General features: G+C 44.3%; 1 protein-coding gene across 11 annotated transcripts in view; it reads left to right on the top strand.

Annotated features, from left to right (window-relative positions):
* ssx2ipa (synovial sarcoma, X breakpoint 2 interacting protein a) overlaps positions 1-17,773 on the top strand; it is a 67,111-nt gene extending 49,338 nt beyond the window's left edge. For 10 of the 11 annotated variants that reach the window (XM_048539670.2, XM_048539667.2, XM_048539663.2 and 7 more), the window contains 4 exons: positions 6,916-7,089; positions 7,992-8,109; positions 14,886-15,057; positions 17,026-17,773. In XM_048539670.2, coding sequence (XP_048395627.1) covers positions 6,916-7,089; positions 7,992-8,109; positions 14,886-15,057; positions 17,026-17,233 — 672 coding nt within the window. In that variant the 3' untranslated portion in view covers positions 17,234-17,773. The remainder of the gene's footprint in view (positions 1-6,915; positions 7,090-7,991; positions 8,110-14,885; positions 15,058-17,025) is intronic. The other variant, XM_048539672.2, reaches the window with a different exon arrangement.
* Positions 17,774-23,540: the final 5,767 nt, after the last annotated feature.

Below are 23,540 nucleotides of genomic sequence, written 5' to 3'. Positions count from 1 at the left end.
GGGGAAGAAGTGGCGAAGAATGATTCGTTGGATGCGGTGGTTGGTGGGGTGGTACGTGAGAACAAGGGTGATTCTGTCTTTATTTTTGCAGGGAGGGGATGTGAGGGCAGCAATGCAGGAAATGCAAGAGATGCAGTTGAAAGCATTTCCGGTCACCAGAGTGGGGGGAAAGTAGCAGTCCTTGAAACACGAGGACATCTGGGATGTAGAATGCCCCATCATGGGAGCAGACGCAGCAGAGGCGGAAGAATTGGGAGCAGGCGATTGTGTTTTTGCAGGAACGGGTGAGAGGAGGTGTAGTCTAGGAGTTGGGGGAGTTGGTGGGCATGAAATAGGTGTCTGTTTCAATGTGGTAACCAGAGATGGAGACAGAGGGTACAGGTAGGAGAAGTATGCATTGGAGATGGTCCGGGTGAATTTGAGGCTGTGGTGAAAGGTGTTAGTAAAGTTGATGAACTACTCAAACTCCTCACGGGAGCACAAGGCAGCACCAAAACAGCCATCAGTGTGATGGAGGGAGAGGTGGGGTCTAGTGCCAGTGTAGCAGCAAAAGAGGAACTGTTCCATGTATCCTACGAAGAGGCAGGCATAGCTTGAGCCCATGTGGGTTCCCATGGCCACCCCCTTAGTCTGTAGAAAGTGGGAGGAGCTAAAGGAGAAGTTGGTAAGGGTAGGACGAGTTTGATTAAATGGATGACAGATTGGTAGGGCCTGCAGGAGAGGAAGATTTGGAGGACTTTTAGGCCATCTACTTGGGGCGTTTGAGGTGAAGATAGTGATTGGAGACAATGAGGTGATTGGATAGTGAAGATGAGGTATTGAGGCCAGGAATTTGGAAGTCTTGGAGGTGGAGGGCATGGCTGGTGTACCAGACGTAGGTGGAGAGTTCCTGGACCAAGAGGAATAAATGTACCCCAGTCAAGAGGGAGAAGTTCCGGAGTAGACAGACAATGGGTTGGCTGGGGCAATCAGGTTTGTGGATTTTGGGAAAGAGATAGAAACGGGCAGTGTGGGGTTGGGAACAAAATGAGGTTTTGAGGCTGTGGGTGGGAGGTCACTTGAGGCGATGAGGTTATGAATGGTTTGAGAGATGACTGTAACATTTTCCCCCCTCCCCTCCCTTTTTTTGGTAATTGGAAAAAATGTTGTCAATCGCATCTCTTGCGTTTCCTGCACCTCTGCTCTCTCATTCCCTCCGCCCCCCCCCAACAAAAATAAAGACAGAATCCCCCTTGTCCTCTCATCACCCCACCAGCCACCGCATCCAATGTATCATTCTCCACCACCTACAGTCTGACACGAGGACAGAGATAATTTCCCTATCTGTCTTTCATTGGGACTGCTCTCTCCGCGACCCCCTCATTGGCTCCACACTCCCCACCAGCCCCAGCACCTTTCCATGCAAACTGCAGGAAGTGCTACACCTTCCCACCCCCATCCCCTGCATAGGCACCAAACAAAAGTCCATATTTGGACGGGTTCATGTGCAATGTGGTCAGTGAGACCAAGCAGAAACTCTGAGACCATTTTGTACAGCATGTGCGCTCCGTTTGCGACAAACGACAACACCTCCCGGTCACCAACAGTTTTTAAAACCACCCCCACCCCTGCCAACTCCCTTGGCAGCCCAATGGCCTAAATGCAGATTGTACCAGTTTCAAAATCTCTCCCCTCCCAACGTCATCCCATGACTAACCCTCCCTCTCATCCCTGCCTCCTTGACCTGAGACAACCTGCCCATCTTCTCTTCCTCCTGTCTGCCCCTCCCACCTTACTGACCAATCTCCGCCTCTGCACTCACCTATCACCGTTCCACCTACCTTCCCCAACCCTACCCCCTCCTCTCCCCCTCTCGCTTTCTTTTTTTATTTTTAACCTCCCTTCCCCCCCCTCCCCATTTCTGAAGAAGGGTTCTGACTTTATTGATTCTTTGCTGCCTGGCCTGCTGTGTACCTCCAACTCCACATTATCTTTGACTTGCTATCTCAGAGCGAGTCAGCACCATGCTCTGTTACCAATTGTGTGGTAACCATAAACCCAGCAGTGATCAAATAGTGCCTTGAATATAGAATATGTAAGTTAATACTGGTCTTTATGAAGTCTTCCATGACCTTTTTGAAATCTCAAACCTTTTGCAGCCAATTAAATTCTTTTGAAGTAAGAACGTGGAAGCAGGTAAGCGCTATTTGGTCCTTCCAGCCTGATTTAAGGCTGATTGTCTGTATCTGCCATTTAAGGGGAAGGTGATGGCCTAGTGGTATTATCACTGGACTGTTATTCCAGAGACCCAGATAATGTTCTGGAGACTCTGGTTCGAATCCTACCACAGCAGATAGTGGAATTTGAATTCAATAAATATCTGGAATTAAGAGTCTGTAATGATAACCATGAGTTTACTGTCAATTGTCAAGAAAAAAACTACCTAATTCACTAATGCCCTTGAGGGAAGGAACCTGCCAGGCAAACCTGGTCTGGCCTCCATGTGACTCCACACCCACAGCAATGTGGTTGACTCTGAACTGCCCTGTGGGAAATTTAGGGATGGGCAATAAATGCTGCCAGGCCAGTGACTCCCTCATTCTGTGAACGAATTTTAAAATAAAAAAAATTCCTCATAATCACTATATCCTGAAGGCCCATGTGCCTCTATGCGAGGAGCATTTGTAATAAGGTGGATGTATTAACTGCACAAACAGTTCATAATGGATATGATGTAATTGGCATAACAGCAACCTGGCTCCAGGGTGACCAAGAATGGGAACTGAACAGCCAGGGTTAGTCAATTTTTCAGGAAAGACTGACTGACACAAACAAACGAAAGGTGGAGTAGTGTTGCTAGTTACAGATGAGATTAACATAATAGTAAGGTTGGACATTAGCCTGGACGATATCAAATTGGTATGGGTGGAGCTGCAGAACACCAAAAGGAAAAAGATGTTAGTGGGAGTTGTGTACACCTAGACTGGGTATTGTGTAACAAGAGGGTTACTTAGCAGAATTGTGGTAAAAGATCCTTTTGGGAAAGAGTGACCTAATATGGTAGAATTCTTCATAGAGATGGAGAGTGACACAATCAAATCTGAAACTAGGAACCTGAACTTGCAGCTAACTTTTCAGTGTGAGGCATGCATTGGCTGGGATAAGCTGGCCAAGAATACTTAAAGGGTGGATGGTGGCCAGGCAACGGCAGACATTTAAAGAAAACATGGATGAACTTTGACAATTGTACATCCCTGTCTGGCGTAAGACGAAAACAGGGAAGGTGACTGAACCATGGCTAACAAGGGAAATCAGGAACAGGTTAAAGCCAAAGAGGAGGCATACAAATTGGCCTGAAAAAGCAGCAAACCTGTAGACTGGCTGAAATTTAAAATTCAGCAGAAGAGGACCAAGGGTTTAATTTGGAGAGGGGAAATTTAAACAAAGTAAGCTAGCAGAAAACATAAAACCTGACTGACTGCCAAAGCATCCATAGATATGTGAAACAAAAGACTGAAGACAACTGTAGATCCCTTGCAGTTAGGATCAGGCAAATTGATGATGGATAACAGATGGCAGACCAGTTGAACAAATACTTTAGATCTGACCTTACTAAGGAGGACGTATAATCTTCAGGAAATGTTAGGGGACAGAATCAAGTATGAAGGAGGAACTGAAAGAAATCCTTACTAATAAGGAAATGGTATTAGGGAAATTGGGATTAAAATCCTGTAAGTCTCCAGGGCTTGATGCTGTGAGACGCAGAGTACATAAGTGGGCTTAGAAATAGTGGATGCATTAGTGATTGTTTTCCAGCATTGTGTAGACTCTGGAAGAGTTTCAATGGACTGGAGGGTAGCTAATGTGGTGGTGAAAATGCTGGAGTCATTTAAACATTTAATAACAGGATACACTAACATCAGCTAGCAAAATGGCATGATGAACTCTCCTTTAATACCTGTACATTCAGACAGTGAAGGCCATCAGTTTAACTGGGACAAAGTAATCATAGTAACCCAAGTGAAACATAGACACACACAGGAATTCCTAGAGGCATGGTTCTCCACCCATACTTCAATCAACAGACCTAGAATTGGACCCCATATACAAACTCATACAGACCAAAACCAGAAATGACAGCACTCACCATAACGGACCAAACAATATAAATACCAAATGGAGTAGAATAACACCGCTTCATCGGAGGCTCCACTGATGATGTCATCTAGTATGGTGACAAGACGTCTGAACAAAAACAAGCTGACTCAGTCAGCAAGTCAACAACCTCACCCACAACCTGAGCTTCAGATCTTTGCCAAAGCTTTAAATGTAATAACTGAGCAATTGGAAAACAGTGACTGAATTGGTCCTAGTCAGCATGGATTCACTAAAGGAAATCTTTTGGGAATTTTCTAAGGATGTGACTGGTGGATCAGGTTTATTTGAAAACACAGGCTTTCAGAGCTTTGCTCCTCCTTCTGGTATTAGTGAGAAGTACTATCCAACACAGAATTTATCAGTAAAAGATCAAAGGGTCACACCCTATCGCATATATTAAACCAACCCAAGATGCTGTTTGTCTTTAATCAGTTAAAACCTTTCAACTGATTTAATGTCTATATAAATCCCTGAATTCCTTAAGTCACTGTCCTGAGAGAGCTAGAGGTTTCATTGTAAAGAAGTGACATTTTATGTCCATAAGACCATAAGATACAGGAGTGGAAGTAAGGCCATTCGGCCCATCAAGTCCACTCCGCCATTTAAATCATGGCTGATGGGCATTTCAACTCCACTTCCCTGCACTCTCCCCGTAGCCCTTGATTCCTTCTGAGATCAAGAATTTGTCGATCTCTGCTTTGAAGGCATCCAACATCCCAGCCTCCTCTGCACTCCATGGCAATGAATTCCACAGGCCCACCACTCTCTGGCTGAAGAAATGTCGTCTCATTTCAGTTTTAAATTTACCCCCTCTAATTTTAAGGCTGTGCCCACGGGTCCTAGTCTCCCCGCCTAACAGAAACAGCTTCCTAGCGCCCACCCCTTCTAAGCCATACATTATCTTGTAAGTTTCTATTAGATCTCCCCTCAGCCTTCTAAACTCTAATGAGTACAATCCCAGGATCCTTAGCCGTTCATCATACGTTAAACCTACCATGCCAGGGATCATCCGTGTGAATCTCCGCTGGATATGCTCCAGCAGCAGTATGTCCTTCCTGAGGTGTGGGGCCCAAAATTGGACACAGTATTCTAAATGGGGTCTAACTAGAGCCTTATAAAGTCTCAGAAGCACATCGCTGCTTTTATATTCCAACCCTCCTGAGATAAATGACAACATTACATTCGCTTTCTTAATTACAGACTCAAGCTGCAAGTTAACCTTTTAGAGAATCCTGGACCAACACTCCCAGATCCCTTTGTACTTCTGCTTTGCGAATTTTCTCACTACTTAGAAAATAGTCCATGCCTGTATTCTTTTTCCCAAAGTGCAAAACCTCACATTTACTCACATTGAATTTCATCAGGCATTTCCTGGACCACTCTCCTGAACTGTCTAAATCTTTCTGCAGCTTCCCCACTTCCTCAGTACTACCTGCCTGCCCACCTAACTTTGTATCGTCGGCAAACTTTGCCAGAATGCCCCCAGTCCCTTCATCCAGATCACTAATGTATAAGGTGAACGGCTGCGGCCCCAACACTGAACCCTGCGGGACACCACTCGTCACCGGTTGCCATTCTGAAAAAGAGCCTTTTATCCCAACTCTCTGCCTTCTATCAGACAGCCAATCCTCAATCCAAGCCAGTAGCTCACCTCTAACACCATGGGCCCTCACCTTGCTCAGCAGCGTCCCATGAGGCACCTTATCAAAGGCCTTTTGGAAGTCTAGATAGATAACATCTACTGGGTTTCCCTGGTCTAACCTACTTGTTACCTCTTCAAAGAATTCTAACAGGTTTGTCAAGCATGACCTCCCCTTACTAAATCCATGCTGACGTGTTCTAATCTGACCCTGCACTTCCAGGAATTTAAAAATCTCATCCTTGGCAATGGATTCAAGAATTTTACCAACTACCAAGGTTAGGCTAATTGGCCTATAATTTTCCATCTTTTGCCTTGATCCTTTCTTAAACAAGGGGGTTACAACAGCAATTTTCCAATCACCTGTGACTTTCCCAGACTCCAGTGACTTTTGAAAGATCATGACCAAAGCCTCCGCTATTTCCTCAACACCTCCCTCTGAACTCTAGGATGTAGCCCATTGGGGCCAGAAGATGTATCAATTTTTAGACCTTTTAGCTTTTCTAGCACATTCTCTTTTGTAATGCCTACTATACTCAACTCTGCCCCCTAAGACAATGCATGTTAGATGTGAAGCTTTGTTTAGAATTTGTTTTGCGTTTTGGTTTGGAGTCAGACAGGTTTTATTTCTAAGCTAGGAATTTCCAAAATGCCTCATTGACGGACGGACTGTCCGTCAGTCATCGGCAATTAGAAATTTACCCCAGGACATTTACGTGTGTGCATGCAAGTCGACATGTCTGTTCCCTTCTCTTCCTCTCTCCCACCACCACTACCTAATTCCACCCCCACCCCCACCCTTGCGCCGGTCATAACATGAGGCAGCTGACCCGTATACTCCATTATTGAATGTACATTTCAGAAACCAACCATCTGGTATAACATATCCACTTTGTTTATATTCCACACCTGCCAAGTGGCTGGTGTTTAATTTTGAAACAGTGAATCTGTGAAAGATCTATTGCATGTAGCCATGGATTTATTATCGATGGGATTGCAAATGTAGCTGAACCGCCTTGATCCTTTGTTCTTAACAGCTTTTGAGTTTTACTAACTTTTAAAAATCAGAACCTATTGCCGCGAACTGATATCATCCGTTTCCAAATGTGGAAAGTTATTTTTGCCTTTCCTTTCCACAGCAACAGCTTAATCCCCAATGTGATGATGAAACAGCTGTATTAGTGCGCGACTGCTACTTACTGGAAGAGAAAGAACGATTGAAAGAAGAATGGAGACTATTTAGTGACCAGAAGAAAAACTTTGAAAGAGAAAGACGGAATTTTACAGATGCTGCCATTAGATTAGGACACGAGGTACTACTCTTTAGTTGTTTTAGCTTAGCTTAGTTAGTCGCCAAATCAAAGTTAACCACGTCATATTCCAGATCAGCTAATGAAGATTTGGGATCTAATGGATAAGGCATTGGCCTCCGAAACCAGGGATTGTAGATTCAGGTCCCATTGTTTGGTTTTGTGCCGGGCTTTCAACTTTAGACAGACCACATTGCTCTGGATGATGTCAGTCATCTTGAGTGTTTGTTGCAGCTGCACTCATCCAGGCAAGTGAAAGGTATTACATCAAAACACAACGCTAGAGTTTGAACCGTTAGGAATGGTCTGGGGAGTCACAAAGAAAGACTTTTGCATATTCTAACACAATTTGCACTAATGTGTTACAATCCAAATCTGAGCATTTACCCTAATTGTGATCAGAGACAATGGGAACTGCAGATGCTGGAGAATCCGAGATAATAAAGTGTGAAGGTTTACCCTAATTGTGTTTGTTTTTTCTGCATCATTGTGCACAACATTGGACATTATAGCAAAAGTCAAGAGATTAGCTGTCTTGTGATGTGAAACAATGGATATGAAAATTTACAAATTGCAACTTGTACTCAACTGTGTTCCTGCATTTGCTTCGTTATTAACAGGACAGAATCCACAATGCTAGCAGGGCCAGATACTATGGAATAATTTTGCTTAAAATCAATGCATGATATTTAGTAGGCACAAGGATTTTCTTACCCAGTTCCAATAGTAGTGTTTTGGTATCTACCTTTTTCATAAAGGAAACTCTTTGCATTATCATTTTGATGAATGTAAAATTAACCAAAGTAGTTTGTGAAGTTGTACATTTGACAGTATTGGAAGCAATGCATTGCAGATTAAGGAAGGGACACTTGTAATTTTTTTCCTTTTTTTTGTTTTATTTGCAGAGGAAAGGTTTTGAAGAGGAACGAGCAGCGTGGTTGAAGCAGCAGTTTTTGAACATGACTCCTTTTGTGGAGAGCAAAAGGCCAAAAATAATGATGCCACAAAGTGCCTCATCCATTAGTAAGTATCTTTTTTAAAATAAGAACGTACAATCAATTGAATGTTCATTAGACTGTGATAACTTAAATGTACACTGTAAAGCCACACACAGACCAGGTACTGAACTTCAGTAGTAATCATCCCAACGCACTCAAACAAAGCTGCATGCAAACACTCTTTAAAAGGGCAACAAAACACTGCAGCAACACGGAACTACACGAGGAGGAGGAATACCTCTTCCGAATGTTCAAGGATAATGAGTATCCAAAGAATTTGGTCAGAAGATGCCTACAGGAACAGCAGCAGAACGATTCTATGCACCCCGACATACTCATCACACTACCCTACATCAGGAACACGTCGGAACTCCCCACAAGACTCCTATGACCGCTGTCGACTCTACAACAACTGCTCACCCGAACTAAAGACTCTCACTCTGCCACAGACAGGACAATGTCATCTACCAGATCCCCTGCAGAAACTGAGAAATACTGCATCGGACAAACAGGAAGGAAACTAACAACAAGAGAACATGAACAGATTAAAACCTTAACTTGTGTAATCAGCGGCCTCCCTTTTTTTTTGGCTGCAGCAGCAGCGGGAGCAGTGAGAGCGAGGACCAGGGGCCTGCCGGGAGGTAAGTTCTTCATTTCGGCAGCAGAGCTGAGTGGGAGTGGACAAATTGCGCTCTCAATGTGAGTGAACTGATATATTTGAGCAGTGGCTAAACCCAAGACACTGCACGTGTAGTGCCTTCCACCTGCCCCCCTCCTCTGACCCCCAAAAAAAGACTCTGCTGTGTTGATAAGGTAAATGTTTTTCTTTTTCTTTAATCGTGTGCTGGTAAGTAGAGTGATTTGCTACAATTTTCTTTCACTTCATTTATCTAGTATTTGATATTATAACAGGACTAAGTTTAAGTTTAAAAGTAAAAATGGCAGGAGATTCCAGACCCATGTTACGCCCCTCTTGCTCAATTTGGGAGCTCTGGGATGCGGCTGATGTCTCTGTCTCCTACATGTGCAGGAAGTGTCCAGCTGCAACTCTCGTCAGACCGCATGATGGCTCTGGAGCTGCGGACAGACTCACTTTGGAGCATCCATGTTGCTAAGGAAGTCATGGATTGGTCACACCGCAGATTAGGATTGCTGAGGGAGGAAGGGAATGGGTGACTTTTTAAAAGACGGAAAATAAAAGCACAAAGGCAGTGCAGGCATCCCCTGCAGCCATCTCCCTCCAAAACAGGTATATACTGTTTTGGGTACTGCTGAGGGAAATGGCTCACTAGGGGAAGGCAGCAGTAGTCAGGTTCATGGCACCATGATCGGCTCTGCTGTACAGAAAGGTGGGTAAAAGAGTGGAAGGGCTACAGTCATAGGGGATTTGATTGTAAAGGGGGTAGTTAGGCAGTTCTGTGGTCGAAAATGAGCCTCCTCAATGGGATGTTGCCTCCCAGGTGCATGGATTAGGGATGTCTCAGATCGACTGCAGGACATTCTGAAGGGGGAGGGGGAACAACCAGCTGTCGTGGTGCATATAGGCACCAATGATATGGGTAATAAATGGGATGAGGTCCTACAACCAGAATTTAGGGAGTTAGGAGCCAAGTTTTAAAAAGTAGGACCTCTGAGGTAGTAACCTCAGGATTGCTACCAGTGCCACATGCTGGTCAGAAGAAATGAAAGAATAGGCAGGATAAATGAGTGGCTGGAGGGAGGGGTTCAGATTTTTGGGACACTGGGACCGGTTCTGGTAGAGGTGGGACTAATATTAATCAGACGGTCTACACCTGGGCAGGACTAGAACCAATGTCCCAGGGTGCTTTTGCTAATCCTGTTGGGGAGGGTTTAAACTAATGTGGCAGGGGCATGGGAACCAAATGAGGTTAATTGACAGTAAGGAGGTTGTAACTAAAGCCTGGAAGGAACTAGATAATGAAGCCAGTGTGACTAAGGGGAAGAGTAGGCAGAGAGCAAATGATGAACACAGAGGGCCAGGTGGCCCGACGTGCATTTGTTTTAATGCAAGAAGTGTAGTAGGTAAGGCAGATGAACTTAGGACTTGGATTAGTACCTGGGAGTATGATGTTATTGCTATTACTATTACTGAGACTTGGTTGAGGGAAGGGCAAGATTGGCAACTAAATATCCCAGGATATCGATGCTTCAGGTGGGGTAGAGAGGGAGGTAAAAGGGATGGAGGAGTTGCATTACTGTCAAAGAGGATATCAGCTGTGCTGAAGAAGGGCACGATGGAGGACTCGAGCACTGAGGCAATATGGGAAGCTCAGTAAGGGTGCAGTAATGATGTTGGGGCTGTACTACAGGCCTCCCAACAGCGAGCATGAGATAGAGGTACAAATGTGTAGACACACACTATTGAAAACTGTCAGAGCAACAGCATGGTGGTGATGGGAGATTTTAATTTTTCCCAGCATTTGACTGGGATTCACTTTAGTGTTAGGGGTTTAGATGGAGCAGAATTTGTAAGGAGCATCCAGGAGGGTTTTCTAGAGCGGTATGTAAATAGTCCCACTAGGGAAGGGGCCATACTGGACCTGGTGTAGGGGAATGAGACCGGCCAGGTGGTTGAAGTTCCAGTAGGGGATTACTATGGGAATAGTGACCGCTATTCCCATAAGTTTTAGAATACTGATCAACAAAGATGGGAGTGGTCCTAAAGGAAGTGCTGAATTGGGGGAAGGCCAACTGTAGCAAAATTCAACAGGAGCTAGGGAATGTGGATTAGGAGCAGATGTTTTGAGGGTAAATCCATATTTGATATGTGGGAGGCTTTTAAAGAGATGTTGACTTAGAAGTGCAGGGCAGACATATATCCCTGTGAAAATGAGGGATAGAAAGGGCAAGATTAGGGAACCATTGATGACAGGTGAAATTGAGACTAGCAAAGAGGAAAAAGGAAGCATACGTAAGGTCTCGGCAACTGAAAACAGACGAAGCTTTGGAAGAATATCAGGAATGTAGGACCAATCTGAAATGAGGAATTAAGAGGGCTCAAAGGGGTCATGAAATATCTTTAGTAAACAGGGTTAAGGAAAATCCTGAAGTTTTTTTATTCATACGTAAGGAGCAAAGAGTAACTAGAGAAAGTGTTGGTTACTGAGGGAAGCAAGAGAGGAAATAGCTAGGGCTTTAACAGATATCTTTGCAGCATTGTTGAGGACAGGTGAGGTCCTGGAGGACTGGAGAATTGCAAATGATGTCCCCTTGTTTAATGAGGATAATCCAGGTAATTAGAGCGGTGAGCCTGACATCAGTGGTGGGGAAGCTGCTAGAGAAGATACTGAGGGATAGGATCTATTTGCATTTGGAAGAAAATGGGTTTATTAGTGATAGGCAGCATGGCTTTGTGCAGGGAAGGTCTTGCCTTAACAATTTGATAGAATTCTTTGAGGAAGTGGCAAGTTGATAGATGAGGGAAGGGCTGTAGATGTCCTATACATGGACTTCAGTAAGGTGTTTGATAAGGTTCCCCACAGTAGGCTGACGGGGAAAGTGAAGTCGCGTGGGCTCCAGAGTGTACTAGCTAAATAGATGGAGAATTGGCTGGGCAACAGGAGACAGTTGTAGTGGAAGGGAGTTTCTCAAAATGGAGAATTGTGACAGGGATCCGTGTTGGGACCGCTGTTTGTGATATACATAAATGATCTGGAGGAAGGCATAGGTGGTCTGATTAGCAAGTTTACAGATGACACTAAGATTGGTGGAGTAGCAGATAGTGAAGGGGACTGTTGGAGAATGCAGCAGAATATAGATAGATTGGAGAGTTGGTAGATGGAGTTCAATCCAGGCAAATGCGAGGTAATGCATTTTGGAAGATCCAATTCAAGAGTGAACTATATGATAAATGGAAAAGCCCTGGGGAAAATTGGTGCACAGAGAGGTCTGGGTGTTCAGGTCCATTGTACCCTGAAGGTGGTAACGCAGGTTGATTTAGTGGTCAAGAAAGCATACGGCATGCTTTCATTCATCCTGGTTATTTGAGTACAAGAGTTGGCAGGTCATCTTACAGTTGTATAAGACTTTGGTTCGACCACAATTAGTATACTGCGTACGGTTCTGGTCACCACATTACCAAAAGGATGTAGATGTTTTGGAGAGGGTGCAGAGGAGGCTCACCAGGATGTTGCCTGGTATGGAGGGTGCTAGCTATGAAGGGAGGTAGAGTAGATTAGGATTATTTACATTAGAGAGATGGAGGTTGAGGGGGGGAGATCTGATTGAGGTCTACAAAAATCATGGGTATAAGCAGGGTGGATAGCAAGAAGCTTTTTCCCAGAGTGGGGAACTCCATTACTAGGAGTCACAATTTCAGCGTGAGAGGGGAAAAGCTTTTAAGGTAGCTATGTGTGGAAAGCTCCTTACGCAGAGGGTGGTGGGTGCCTGGAATGCGTTACCAGTGGAGGTGGGCACAATAGCATCATTTAAGATTTATCTGGGCAGATACATGAATGGGCAGGGAGCAGAGGGATACAGATCCCTGGAAAATGGGCGATAGGCCCAGACAGAGGATCTGGATCGGCACAGGCTTGGCGGGGTGAAGGGCCTGTTCCTGTGTTAGAATTTTCTTTGTTCTCTTTTGTCTTTAACACCAACTGGCTACAAAAAGACATGACCAGTACTCACTCATCTCAATCCACATGGACAAGGTGAACTACGACTTCGACTGGGACAACACCAAGATCCTGGGATAGGCTAGGCGGAGACAAGCACGAGAATGTCTGGAAGCATGGCGCTCCACAAAGCATGCTATTAATAAAAAAAGCATTGAACTCGACCCCATATACATTCCACTACGAAGGAAACGCAGAAGTGAGGCAATCCATCTCAACAGACCCTGGAGTTTAAAAACCAGATGGGATAAAAACACCAACACTTCATCGGAGGCTGCACTGGGAATGTTACCAAGCATGGTAGTGAAAAGCCTGCCAAACAAGAAACCATCTCAGCAAGCCAACCAACCTCCACACACAAGCTGTGCTATAGATTTACTGCGTAACCTTAGGGGCTGTGATAACTTGACCATTGTGCTTCTTTCTCTGCCCTTGAGTTAGTTAATGTTTAGGTTCATTACTAATCTAAAAATGTTTTATTGTTGGATTTCCCTTTTTTGAACGCAGGCTGCTTGGCCAATATCCTTGATCAATGTTGAGTAACTTCTCACACTTTTACGAATGTCAATACTCAGTATATGCCCAAGTGTTTCCAAGCGAAACATTCAGCAAATGAAGATATGAAATAAAAACAAAAATTGGTGGAAGCACAGTAAGTGACATCTGTGGACAGAGAATTAATGCTTTTAGTTCTGTGACCTCTCAGCAGACTTTGTTTCTTGACCATCTGTTGATATACAACGTCGGTTCAGTTTCTCTGCACAGCATCTATTCCTTCACACTTCAATACCCTGGCCTCAGCAGAAAGTTTAACACCCAAATTTCCTCCTTTCTGCTCCTATCCATAGGCTCTCCACATTGATGAGCTGAAATTAGAATGCCCAAAGTTTTAAACATTCTGCCAGCGTTCAAATATTTATAGAAGCTGCTGTGCTCTAATACAGTTCATTCAAATGTAAATATGCCATGTGCCTATATTGTTTCTCTTGCCACTGTGGGTGCTGTATCGGCAGGAAAGCCACAATGTACTTGAGTAGACATCAACCTTGCAAAATCGTGCCTTTTCATATGCCTTCAGTAAAAAGCCCACCTTTTGTTTGTTTTTGTGGAATCAAAGCCCAAAATCTCAAGAATGAAAGCACGATCCGGGAGATGATATACTTTCAATGAAGTTGAGATACAATGAAAATAATTAAAGTATTTGTAGCTAATCATTTTGTACATGTAAACTAGTCCTATTTAGTCAATTATTAGTGAACAAACTATAAATAACTTGCTGTGTTAATTATTACACTAATTACTGCAGCTAACTTTCACTACACTTAGGACATAGAACATTACGGTGCAGTGCAGGCACTTTTGGCTCTCGATGTTGCATCGACCTGTGAAACTAATATGAAGTCCATCTAACCTACACTTCCATTATCATCCATATGTTCATCCAATGACAATTTAAATGCTGTTAAAGTGGCAAGTTTACTACCGTTGCAGGCAGGGCATTCCATGCCCTTTCTACTCTTGAGTAAAGAACCTACCTTTGACATCTGTCCTATATCTATCACCCCTCAGTTTAAAGCTATGAGGAAAAAGGCTCTCACTGTCTACCCTATCTAATCCTCTGATCATCTTGTATGTCTGTATTAGGTCACCTCTCAACCTTCTTCTCTCTAACGAAAACAGCCTCCAGTCCCTCAGCCTTTCCTCGTAAGACCTTCCCTCCATACCAGGCAACATCCTAGTAAATCTCCTCTGCACCCTTTCCAGTGCTTCCACATCCTTCCTATAATGCAGTGACCAGAACTGTACACAATACTCCAAATGCCCTAACACACCATATGCCTTTCTAACAACCCTGTCAACCTGGGTGGCATGGTCATTGCTGATCTTCACCTTCGACTCCATTTTCCCACCTGCTCTCCATATCGTACCAGTTGCTGAAGCTAAAAACACATGCATCCCAGCTTTAAATCTGTTCAACAATGGAACATTTGCGATCTCCTGGGACAGAGAATTCTGAAGATTCATAACCCTTTGTCATGCACAAATAACACCACCACATCCTCACCCCTGCATGTGCACTGAAACCACCTGCACAACACGTTTTACCTGTGCAAACATCATTACTTCATTGGTTAATAGTCTGTAAAGGTTACTTATCTTCTAGGTCCTGGGCAGGAGAACCACACGATACAATCACAGCCAAATATGTCTTCTTACCTCCGACCTAATACAGCTCCAGTAACTACACTGGAACCTTCAAGTACCAAATTTCCTCCAATAAATAGTGCCAAGTCTACGGAAACGGGTCGAACAATGCACCTCACTCAAGGAACTAGGTGTGTAACAGAACCTTTTTTCATTTTTTTGTGCCTGTTTTTTAAATGCCATCTGATCATAAACTAGTTTTCTGTTTGGAAAATGAGTAAGCAAAGTTGTTTAAAATTGTGAAACACAATCTTGTGGTTTCAGTTCTTTAGTCACGTCAGTATCCTGTAAGAACGCCCCCTCCTAACAACAGGTAGCAGAGTTGCAGCTCAAAATATAACTTCTGTCCCTTTTTGGGCCAGTGGGAAGGGGATTGAGTGGGTCTTAGAGCAACTCCTTAGCTGTATTAATTTCAGTTGCTGAAAATAAATATGCAAATACAACAGGTGGTGAAAAAGACGTGTTGGCCTTCATAGCTGGAGGAGCAGGGATATCTTGCTGGAATTCTACAGGGCCTTGACAGCACGTTTTTGAGTATTATGAGCTGTTTGGGCTTCCTTATATGAGGAACAGTGTTCTAGCTACGGAGGGAGTACAGCCAAGGTTTATCAGACTGGATTCTTGGACTGATATCTGAAGAGATTGAATCAGCTAGGACTAGATTTACTACGGTTTAGAAGAATGAAGGGTGTTTCTCAAAGAAAACAAAAATTCTAAAAGAACTAGACCGAGTAAATGCAGAAAGGATGTTCCTGATGACTCCAAATCCAGAAACAAAGGTCACAGTCTAGAGATGCAGGGTGTGACGTTTAGCACTAAGAGGAAGAAACCCTTTCACCCAGAGATTGACCGATGTTATGGTTCAGCCCAAACACCCTCAAAGATATTAAGATAGTCTAGACCCAAACATTTTCTCATTTTAAAGGTAAATGTAATGTGTTGCATTACAAATGCAGTTTGGTGAAACTACTTGATATTAAGCAAAAAATACTTTATTCATACACTGATTCTAATTTCTTTTGTTGCATTTTAATAACTGAACACTACTGGGAAAACTTAACAGGATTACTAAACAGTAACTGCACCAATATAGTAACATCCCATAAAATTACCCTTGGCAAAAGGCAATTTCAGAAACTAGATTGTCTCAGGCAGTTCTCCAGCCCAGGAGGAAAAATATCAAGAGAAATATGTGTCTGTCTGCCTCCAGTTACTGATATTGGGCACCTCTCTACTCGAGATGGTTTGTGATTTGCAGATAGAAGCTCACCATCGTCCCAAGAACACCCAGAGATAGGCATGTTATACTGGCCCAGCCAGCAATGCCCACAGGCCCATGAGTAAATTTAAAGTGAACAGATTTCAAGAACTGTTTCCCTCTTCTTTCATTACGGAAGAGTGTTCCATACATAGGTACAGTCGAGAGAGAGGAAATTTTGCCTAATTGCTTTAAATGGGGAGTCCTGATCCTTATACAATGACCCCTCCAGTGGCAAAAAACATCATCTGTCCAACCTTTTACCCCATAAGGCAACCTACTCATTGCAGGAACAAAAACAAGTTGCTGGAGAAGCTGAGCAGGTTTGGCAGCATTTGTGAAGAAAAATCAGAGTTAATGTTTCGGCTCCAGTGACCCTTCCTCAGAATTGAGGACCCAAAACATTGGAGGAAACAGATCAGTTAATGTTTCGGGTCCTCAGTTCTAAGGAAGGGTCACTGGAGTCAAAACATTAACTCTGATTTTTCTTCAAAGATGCTGCCAGACCTTCTGAGCTTTTCCCAGCAACTTCTGTTTTTGTTCCTGATTTACAACATCTGCAGTTCTTTCAGTTACTACCCATTGCAGATATTCCTTGAACTGTGTGGGGCAGCAGTTCAAGAAGGCAGTTCACGGCCACCTGTACTAATACCTTTGAAAGCAATTGGGGATTGGTAGCTGGCCATGCTAGAGATGTTGTGGTTCTGTGACTGGGAAAATCTGTAGGTATCAAATTTTGTTTGATTTTTGGTTGTATTTTTCTTGACTTTTGCAGATCTGGGTGAACACAGTCTAGATTGTCATGCGCTGCCTTCATTCATGCTTCTAATTTTCATTGCAGCTCAAGATTTGTACCAAAAAGAGGAGATTCAGGCAGTTACGACACAAAGAAAAGTGGTGGAGCCCCTCATGAGAAATGGAGGAACTCAAAGGCCAGCCCCGATCACTGGTATATTAACGGGTGTTCTACGCCTTTGAACCATTCACCAGAAGATGACAATTTGGACAAAAATTCTGCACAGTCTGCAATTGACACTAATCTCAAATGACCTACGCAGGAACTGTGACTCCAGATTCTGTAAATCTCTCTGGTCGTTGGAATGTAGTATTCTACTGAAATAATGCACTTGCATTTATACATGTCACAGTGACATTTGAAGACTACTTCAAGCAGCACTTTGTATGTTGAGTGGAAATTGTTGAATAGGAAGCCTGTGTGACTTTTAATTTTCCATAGGAACACTGTTTACATCTGAGTGGGTTGGAAGAACCTCATTTTAAATGGGTTTTATTTTTCTCCTGGCTATTGACTTTATTTAAGGAGTAGGAGCAAGCATTTTTTAAAGACTTTTTAAAAATTTTAAGTATTTTGACTTTGGAATGTGTTGGTGTAGTTTAAATAAACCACAAGAGCAGCTGAAACATTTTTTTAACCTTTTGACATTACTGGCAATACCCAAAATATCTTGCATGTGTGAAATCATCACTGCCAGCAATAGCTGCTCAAATCAAGTCGTTGTAAAATGTGCTGATTATTTAATTGTTTATTTTTAAACTAGTGCTGCTTTAAATGTAACACATTAGATTTTTGCCCCTGAAAGATGGGAATTTAATAAAATGTGTTCACAGCAGATCTTCCGTGGTACGTTTATTCAAGGTACAGATCTTTGTTTGAGTGGAATCTTGCTACACTGGAGCTGTTCTCCCCTAAATCGTGTCTTATTTAGTCCCAATGAACACATTTCTGAAGAAGGGTCCGACCCAAAACGTCAAGCTTTCCTGCTCCTCTGTTGCTTGGCCTGCTGTGTTCATCCAGCTTCATGCCGTGTTATCTCTGATTCTCCAGCATTGGAAGTTCCTACTATCTCTTAGTTAGTCCTGTTCTTCAACATTCTCCTCACAATCCTTGCAATGATGTCCTCTTTCAAATACCTGTTTGTTGTTCTTTCAAGGATGTGGGCATCACTGGAGACAATAAGGACTTCTGATGCTGGAAGCCAGAGTCTATAGATATGAGGCTGGAAAAGCAGTGGGTCCAACAGCATCCAAGGAGCAGGAAAGTCAACGTTTTAAGCTGAAATCCTTCATCAGGACGAGGGAATCCAGAAATAGGAAGGGTGTGGGGTCTGTGGAAAGAGTAGCAGAGAAGGTGATCGGTGAATGCGGATAGGTACTTGATCCATGGGAAGAGTGGAGCAGGCAGGTGAGTAGGAAGATGGACAAGTAAGGTCAAGTCAGGGAGGTGAAAAGGAAGGGGAAGGCCGGACGTGAGGAGGCTGGGAGTGGAGGGATCTTGAGGCTGAAGAAGTCAATGTGAGGTCATTGGGCAGTAAGCTCCCAAGGTGAAATATCAGGTGTTGCTGCTCAATGATGGGGAGGCGATGACCTAGTGATATTATTGCTGGACTGTTAATCCAGATCCCCAGATAACATTTTGGGGACCCGGGTTTGAATCCTGCCAAGGCAAATGGCGGAATTTGAAATTAATAAATATCTGGAATTAAGAATCTAATGATGACTGAATCTGCTGTTGATTAATGAACCAGATGTGCTTTTTTCCCTTTAAAGGACATTGTCATCCTTACAAGGCCTGGCCTACATGTGACTTCACAGCAATGTGGTTGATTTTGACCTGTCCTCTGGGCAATTAGGGATGAGCAATAAATGCTGTTCTAGCCAGCAATGCCCACATTCCATGAACGAATGAGAGGGGAATAAAAAGCTTGTTTGGCCCTATTCTGATTGTGGAGGAGGCCAAGTATGGACATATTTGTAGGGCAGTGGGAGGGGGAAGATTGGGTTGGTTGATGCTCTGCAAACTGGTCCCCGAGTCTGTGTTTGGTCTCCCCGATTATAGAAGAGACCGTACCAGGAGCAATGAATGCAATAGATCAGGTTGGATAAAGTGCGGATGCATCTCTGGATCTGCAAGGGGCTATGGACAGAGGCGAGACGGGAGGTGTAGGGGCAGCTGTCACGCCTCCTGCTGTTGCAGGGAAAGGCACTGGCCGTAGTGGAGAAGTTGGTGGGGAGTGAGGAGCTGATAAGGGAATCGCGAAATGAACCTTCCCTGAGGAAAGCAGATAGGGGTGGGGAGGGAAATACTTGCTGGTGGTCAGGTCAGATTTTAGGTCGTAGAAATGTCAAATGATGTGTTGGATTTGGAGCTTGGTGGGGTGGTATGTGAAGACTAAAGGGACTCTATCCTTATTGTTGTGGGGAGGGATTGGAGAGCAGAAGTGTGGGAAATGGAAGAGATGTGGTTGAAGGCATCCTTAATTACAGAGGAGGGGAAATTATGGTCCCTAAAGGAGGAGGATAGCTGGGGTGCCGTGGACTAGAACACCTCATCCTGGGAGCAGATGTAGCAGAAGTGGAGGAATTGGGAGCAGGGGATAGCATTTTTGCAGTGGGGGGTGGGTGAGAGGGGGTGTAGTCAAAGTAGTTGAGTCAGTGGGTTTGAAATGGATGTCTGTGGTGAGTTGGTACTGGAGATGGAGATATTTAGAAAGGTGTCAGAAATAGTCGAGGTGAATTTGAGGGTGGGGTGGAAGGTGTTGATGAACTGTTCGAGCTCCTGATGGGAGCATGAGGCAGTATCGAAGCAGTCATCAACATAGTGGAGATAGAGGTGGGGGGGGTGGTGCTGGTGTAGTGGAAGGGGAACTGCACCACAAATCCTACAGCGCTAGGCAGAGCTTAGGCCCAGGTGCGTGTCCATTGCCTCCCCTTTGGTTTGTAGGAAGTAGGAGGAATCAAAGGGAAAAGTTGAGTGAGGACCAGTTCAGCCAAGTGAACGTGTCAGTGGTGGGTGACTGGTTTGGCCTTTGGGAGAGGGAGAAGGCAGAGGGCCTTTAAGCTCTCCGTGTGGGGGATACAGGTGTACAGGGACTGTACATTGATGTTTTAAGATGAGGTATTGGGAGGCTGGAGAATTAAAAGTTTTGGAGGGTATGGGTTATGTCCTGAATATAGGTAGGGGGTTTGTGGAACAAAGGGGGTAAAAATGGAGTCCAGGTAAGAGGAAATAATGGGAACTGCAGATGCTGGAGAATTCCAAGATAATAAAATGTGAGGCTGGATGAACACAGCAGGCCAAGCAGCATCTCAGGAGCACAAAAGCTGATGTTTCGGGCCTAGACCCTTCATCAGAGCTCTGATGAAGGGTCTAGGCCCGAAACGTCAGCTTTTGTGATCCTGAGATGCTGCTTGGCCTGCTGTGTTCATCCAGCCTCACATTTTATTATCCAGGTAAGAGGAGGTGAGCTTGGTGGGGTAGGAGCAGGCAGAGACGAAGGGTTAATTGGGCAGGTGGGCTTTGTGTAGGAGATAAGTGGGTGTGGGGTTGGGGAACTGTTTCTATCAGGTTGGAGATCTCCCAAAGTGATGAGGTTGTTGACGGTCTAGGAGATGATGGCTTGGTGATCAGAGGCAGGATCATGATCGAGGGGACAGTAGGACAAGATGTCGGAGTTGGTGCCTGACGTTAGCGATGCGGGCATCACTGTGCTTGCATTTATTGTCCATCCCTGGCTGCCCTTGGAAAGGTGGTGATCTGCCTCCTTGAGCTGCTGCAATTCATGCTGTAGGTTGACCCACAATGCTGGTTGGAGTGCTGAGATATTGACTGAAACATTTTAAGGAACAGGTGACATAACAGGTTTCTGGCTTGGGTTGTTCTGTTGCCATATATCTGCTGTCCTTGTCCATCTAGATGGAAGTAGGTCTTGGCTTTGGTGGGTGTTGCCCAAGGGGTCTTGGTGAATTTCTGCAATGTATCTTATAGCTAGTACACATTGTCCTAACTGAGCATTGGTGGAGGAATAAAGTTTATGGATGTGGTGCCAGTCAAATGTAATTTTTTGTCCTGGATGGTGTCAAGCTGATTGTGTTGTTTGGATTTGCACCCATCCAGGCAAATGGGGAGTATTCCGTCCGTCACAATCCCTGACTTGTGCCTTGCAGGTTGGACAGGTTTTGGAGAGTCAGGATGTTGGTCGCTTTCCACAGGATTCCTAGCCTGTGGCCTTTAGCATGCAGGACTTTTGGGAGCACTAATGTACAGGGAGCTTTTGAGGTGCAAGTCCATAGCTCCCTGAGAGTGGCAACACCATTGCATAAGGTAGTAAAGAAGACATGGCATGCTTGCCATCCTTGGTCAGGGCATTGAGTATAAAAGTTATCAAGTCATATTGCAGCTGTATAAGACTTAAGTTGAACCACATTTGGAATATTGTGTATTTCTAGTCACCACAATATAGGAAGGAAGTGGAGTCTTTGGAGAGGATGCAAAAAATGTTTACCAAAATGCTAAACAAAAACAGAAGTTGCTAAAAATACTCAGCAGGTCTGGCAGGATCTGTGAAGAAAAATCAACTCCGAAAGGTGGCTGGACCCAAAACCTTAGCTCTGATGTTTCTTCACAGATTCTACCAGACCAGCTGAGCTTTTAGCAACTTCTGTTTTTGTTCCTGATGCACAGTATCTGCAGTTCTTTTGGTTTTTATTTACCAGAATGTTAACTGAATTGGTTTGTATTAGCTATAAGGAAGGTTGTACAGATAGAACATAGAACAGTACAGCACAGAACAGGCCCTTCAGCCCACAATGTTGTGCTGACCATTGATCCTCATGTATGCACCCTCAAATTTCTGTGACCATATGCATGTCCAGCAGTCTCTTAAATGACCCCAATGACCTTGCTTCCACAACTGCTGCTGGCAACGCATTCCATGCTCTCTCAACTCTCTGTAAAGAACCTGCCTCTGACATCCCCTCTATACTTTCCTCCAACCAGCTTAAAACTATGACCCCTCGTGCTAGCCATTTCTGCCCTGGGAAATAGTCTCTGGCTATCAAATCTATCTATGTCTCTCATTATCTTGTATACCTCAATTAGGTCCCCTCTCCTCCTCCTTTTCTCCAATGAAAAGAGACCAAGCTCAGTCAACCTCTCTTCATAAGATAAGCCCTCCAGTCCAGGCAGCATCCTGGTAAACCTCCTCTGAACCCTCTCCAAAGCATCCACATCTTTCCTATAATAGGGCGACCAGAACTGGACGCAGTATTCCAAGTGCGGTCTAACCAAAGTTTTATAGAGCTGCAACAAGATCTCACGACTCTTAAACTCAATCGCCCTGTTAATGAAAGCCAAAACACCATATGCTTTCTTAACAACCCTGTCCACTTGGGTGGCCATTTTAAGGGATCTATGTATCTGCACACCAAGATCCCTCCGTTCCTCCACACTGCCAAGAATCCTATCCTTAATCCTGTACTCAGCTTTCAAATTCGACCTTCCAAAATGCATCACCTCGCATTTATCCAGGTTGAACTCCATCTGCCACCTCTCAGCCCATCTCTGCATCCCGTCAATGTCCCGTTGCAGCCTACAACAGCCCTCTATACTGTCAACGACACCTCCGACCTTTGTGTCGTCTGCAAACTTGCTGACCCATCCTTCAATCCCCTCATCCAAGTCATTAATAAAAATTACAAAGAGTAGAGGCCCAAGGACAGAGCCCTGTGGAACCCCACTCACCACTGACTTCCAGGCAGAATATTTTCCTTCTACTACCACTCGCTGTCTTCTGTTGGCCAGCCAATTCTGTATCCAGACAGCTAAGTCCCCCTGTATCCCATTCCTCCTGACGTTCTGAATGAGCCTACCATGGGGAACCTTATCAAATGCCTTGCTGAAGTCCATACACACCACATCCACAGCTCGACCCTCATCAACTTTTCTAGTCACATCCTCAAAAAACTCGATAAGGTTTGTGAAGCATGACCTACCCCTCACAAAGCCGTGTTGACTGTATTTGAACAAGCCATGCTCTTCCAGATGGTCATAAATCCTATCCCTCAGAATCCTTTCTAACACCTTGCAGACGACAGACATGAGACTTACTGGTCTGTAATTGCCGGGGATTTCCCTATTTCCTTTCTTGAAGAGAGAAATTACATTTGCCTCTCTCCAGTCCTCAGGTACGACTCCAGTGGAGAGCGATGATGCAAAGATCTTTGCAAGTGGCAAAGCAATTGCATTTCTCGCTTCCCAAAGCAGCCGAGGACAAATCTGGTCCGGGCCTGGCGACTTGTCAATCTTAATGTTTGACAAAATTTTCAGCACATCAGCTTCCTCTATCTCTATCCATTCCAGCATGCACACCTGCTCTTCAAAGGTTTCATTCACTACAAAGTTCATTTCTTTCGTAAAGACAGAAGCAAAAAACTCATTTAGGGCTTCCCCTACCTCCTCAGACTCCACACACAATTTCCCTATGCTATCCCTGATCGGCCCTACTCTTTCTTTGACCATTCTCTTATTCCGCACACAAGTGTAAAATGCCTTTGTGT

Source organism: Stegostoma tigrinum, chromosome 8 (genome assembly GCF_030684315.1).
Source record: "Stegostoma tigrinum isolate sSteTig4 chromosome 8, sSteTig4.hap1, whole genome shotgun sequence".
Taxonomy (NCBI): Eukaryota; Metazoa; Chordata; class Chondrichthyes; order Orectolobiformes; family Stegostomatidae; genus Stegostoma; species Stegostoma tigrinum.
The sequence above is the reverse complement of the archived record's forward strand: the minus strand, read 5'-3'. Positions and strand labels throughout refer to the sequence as shown.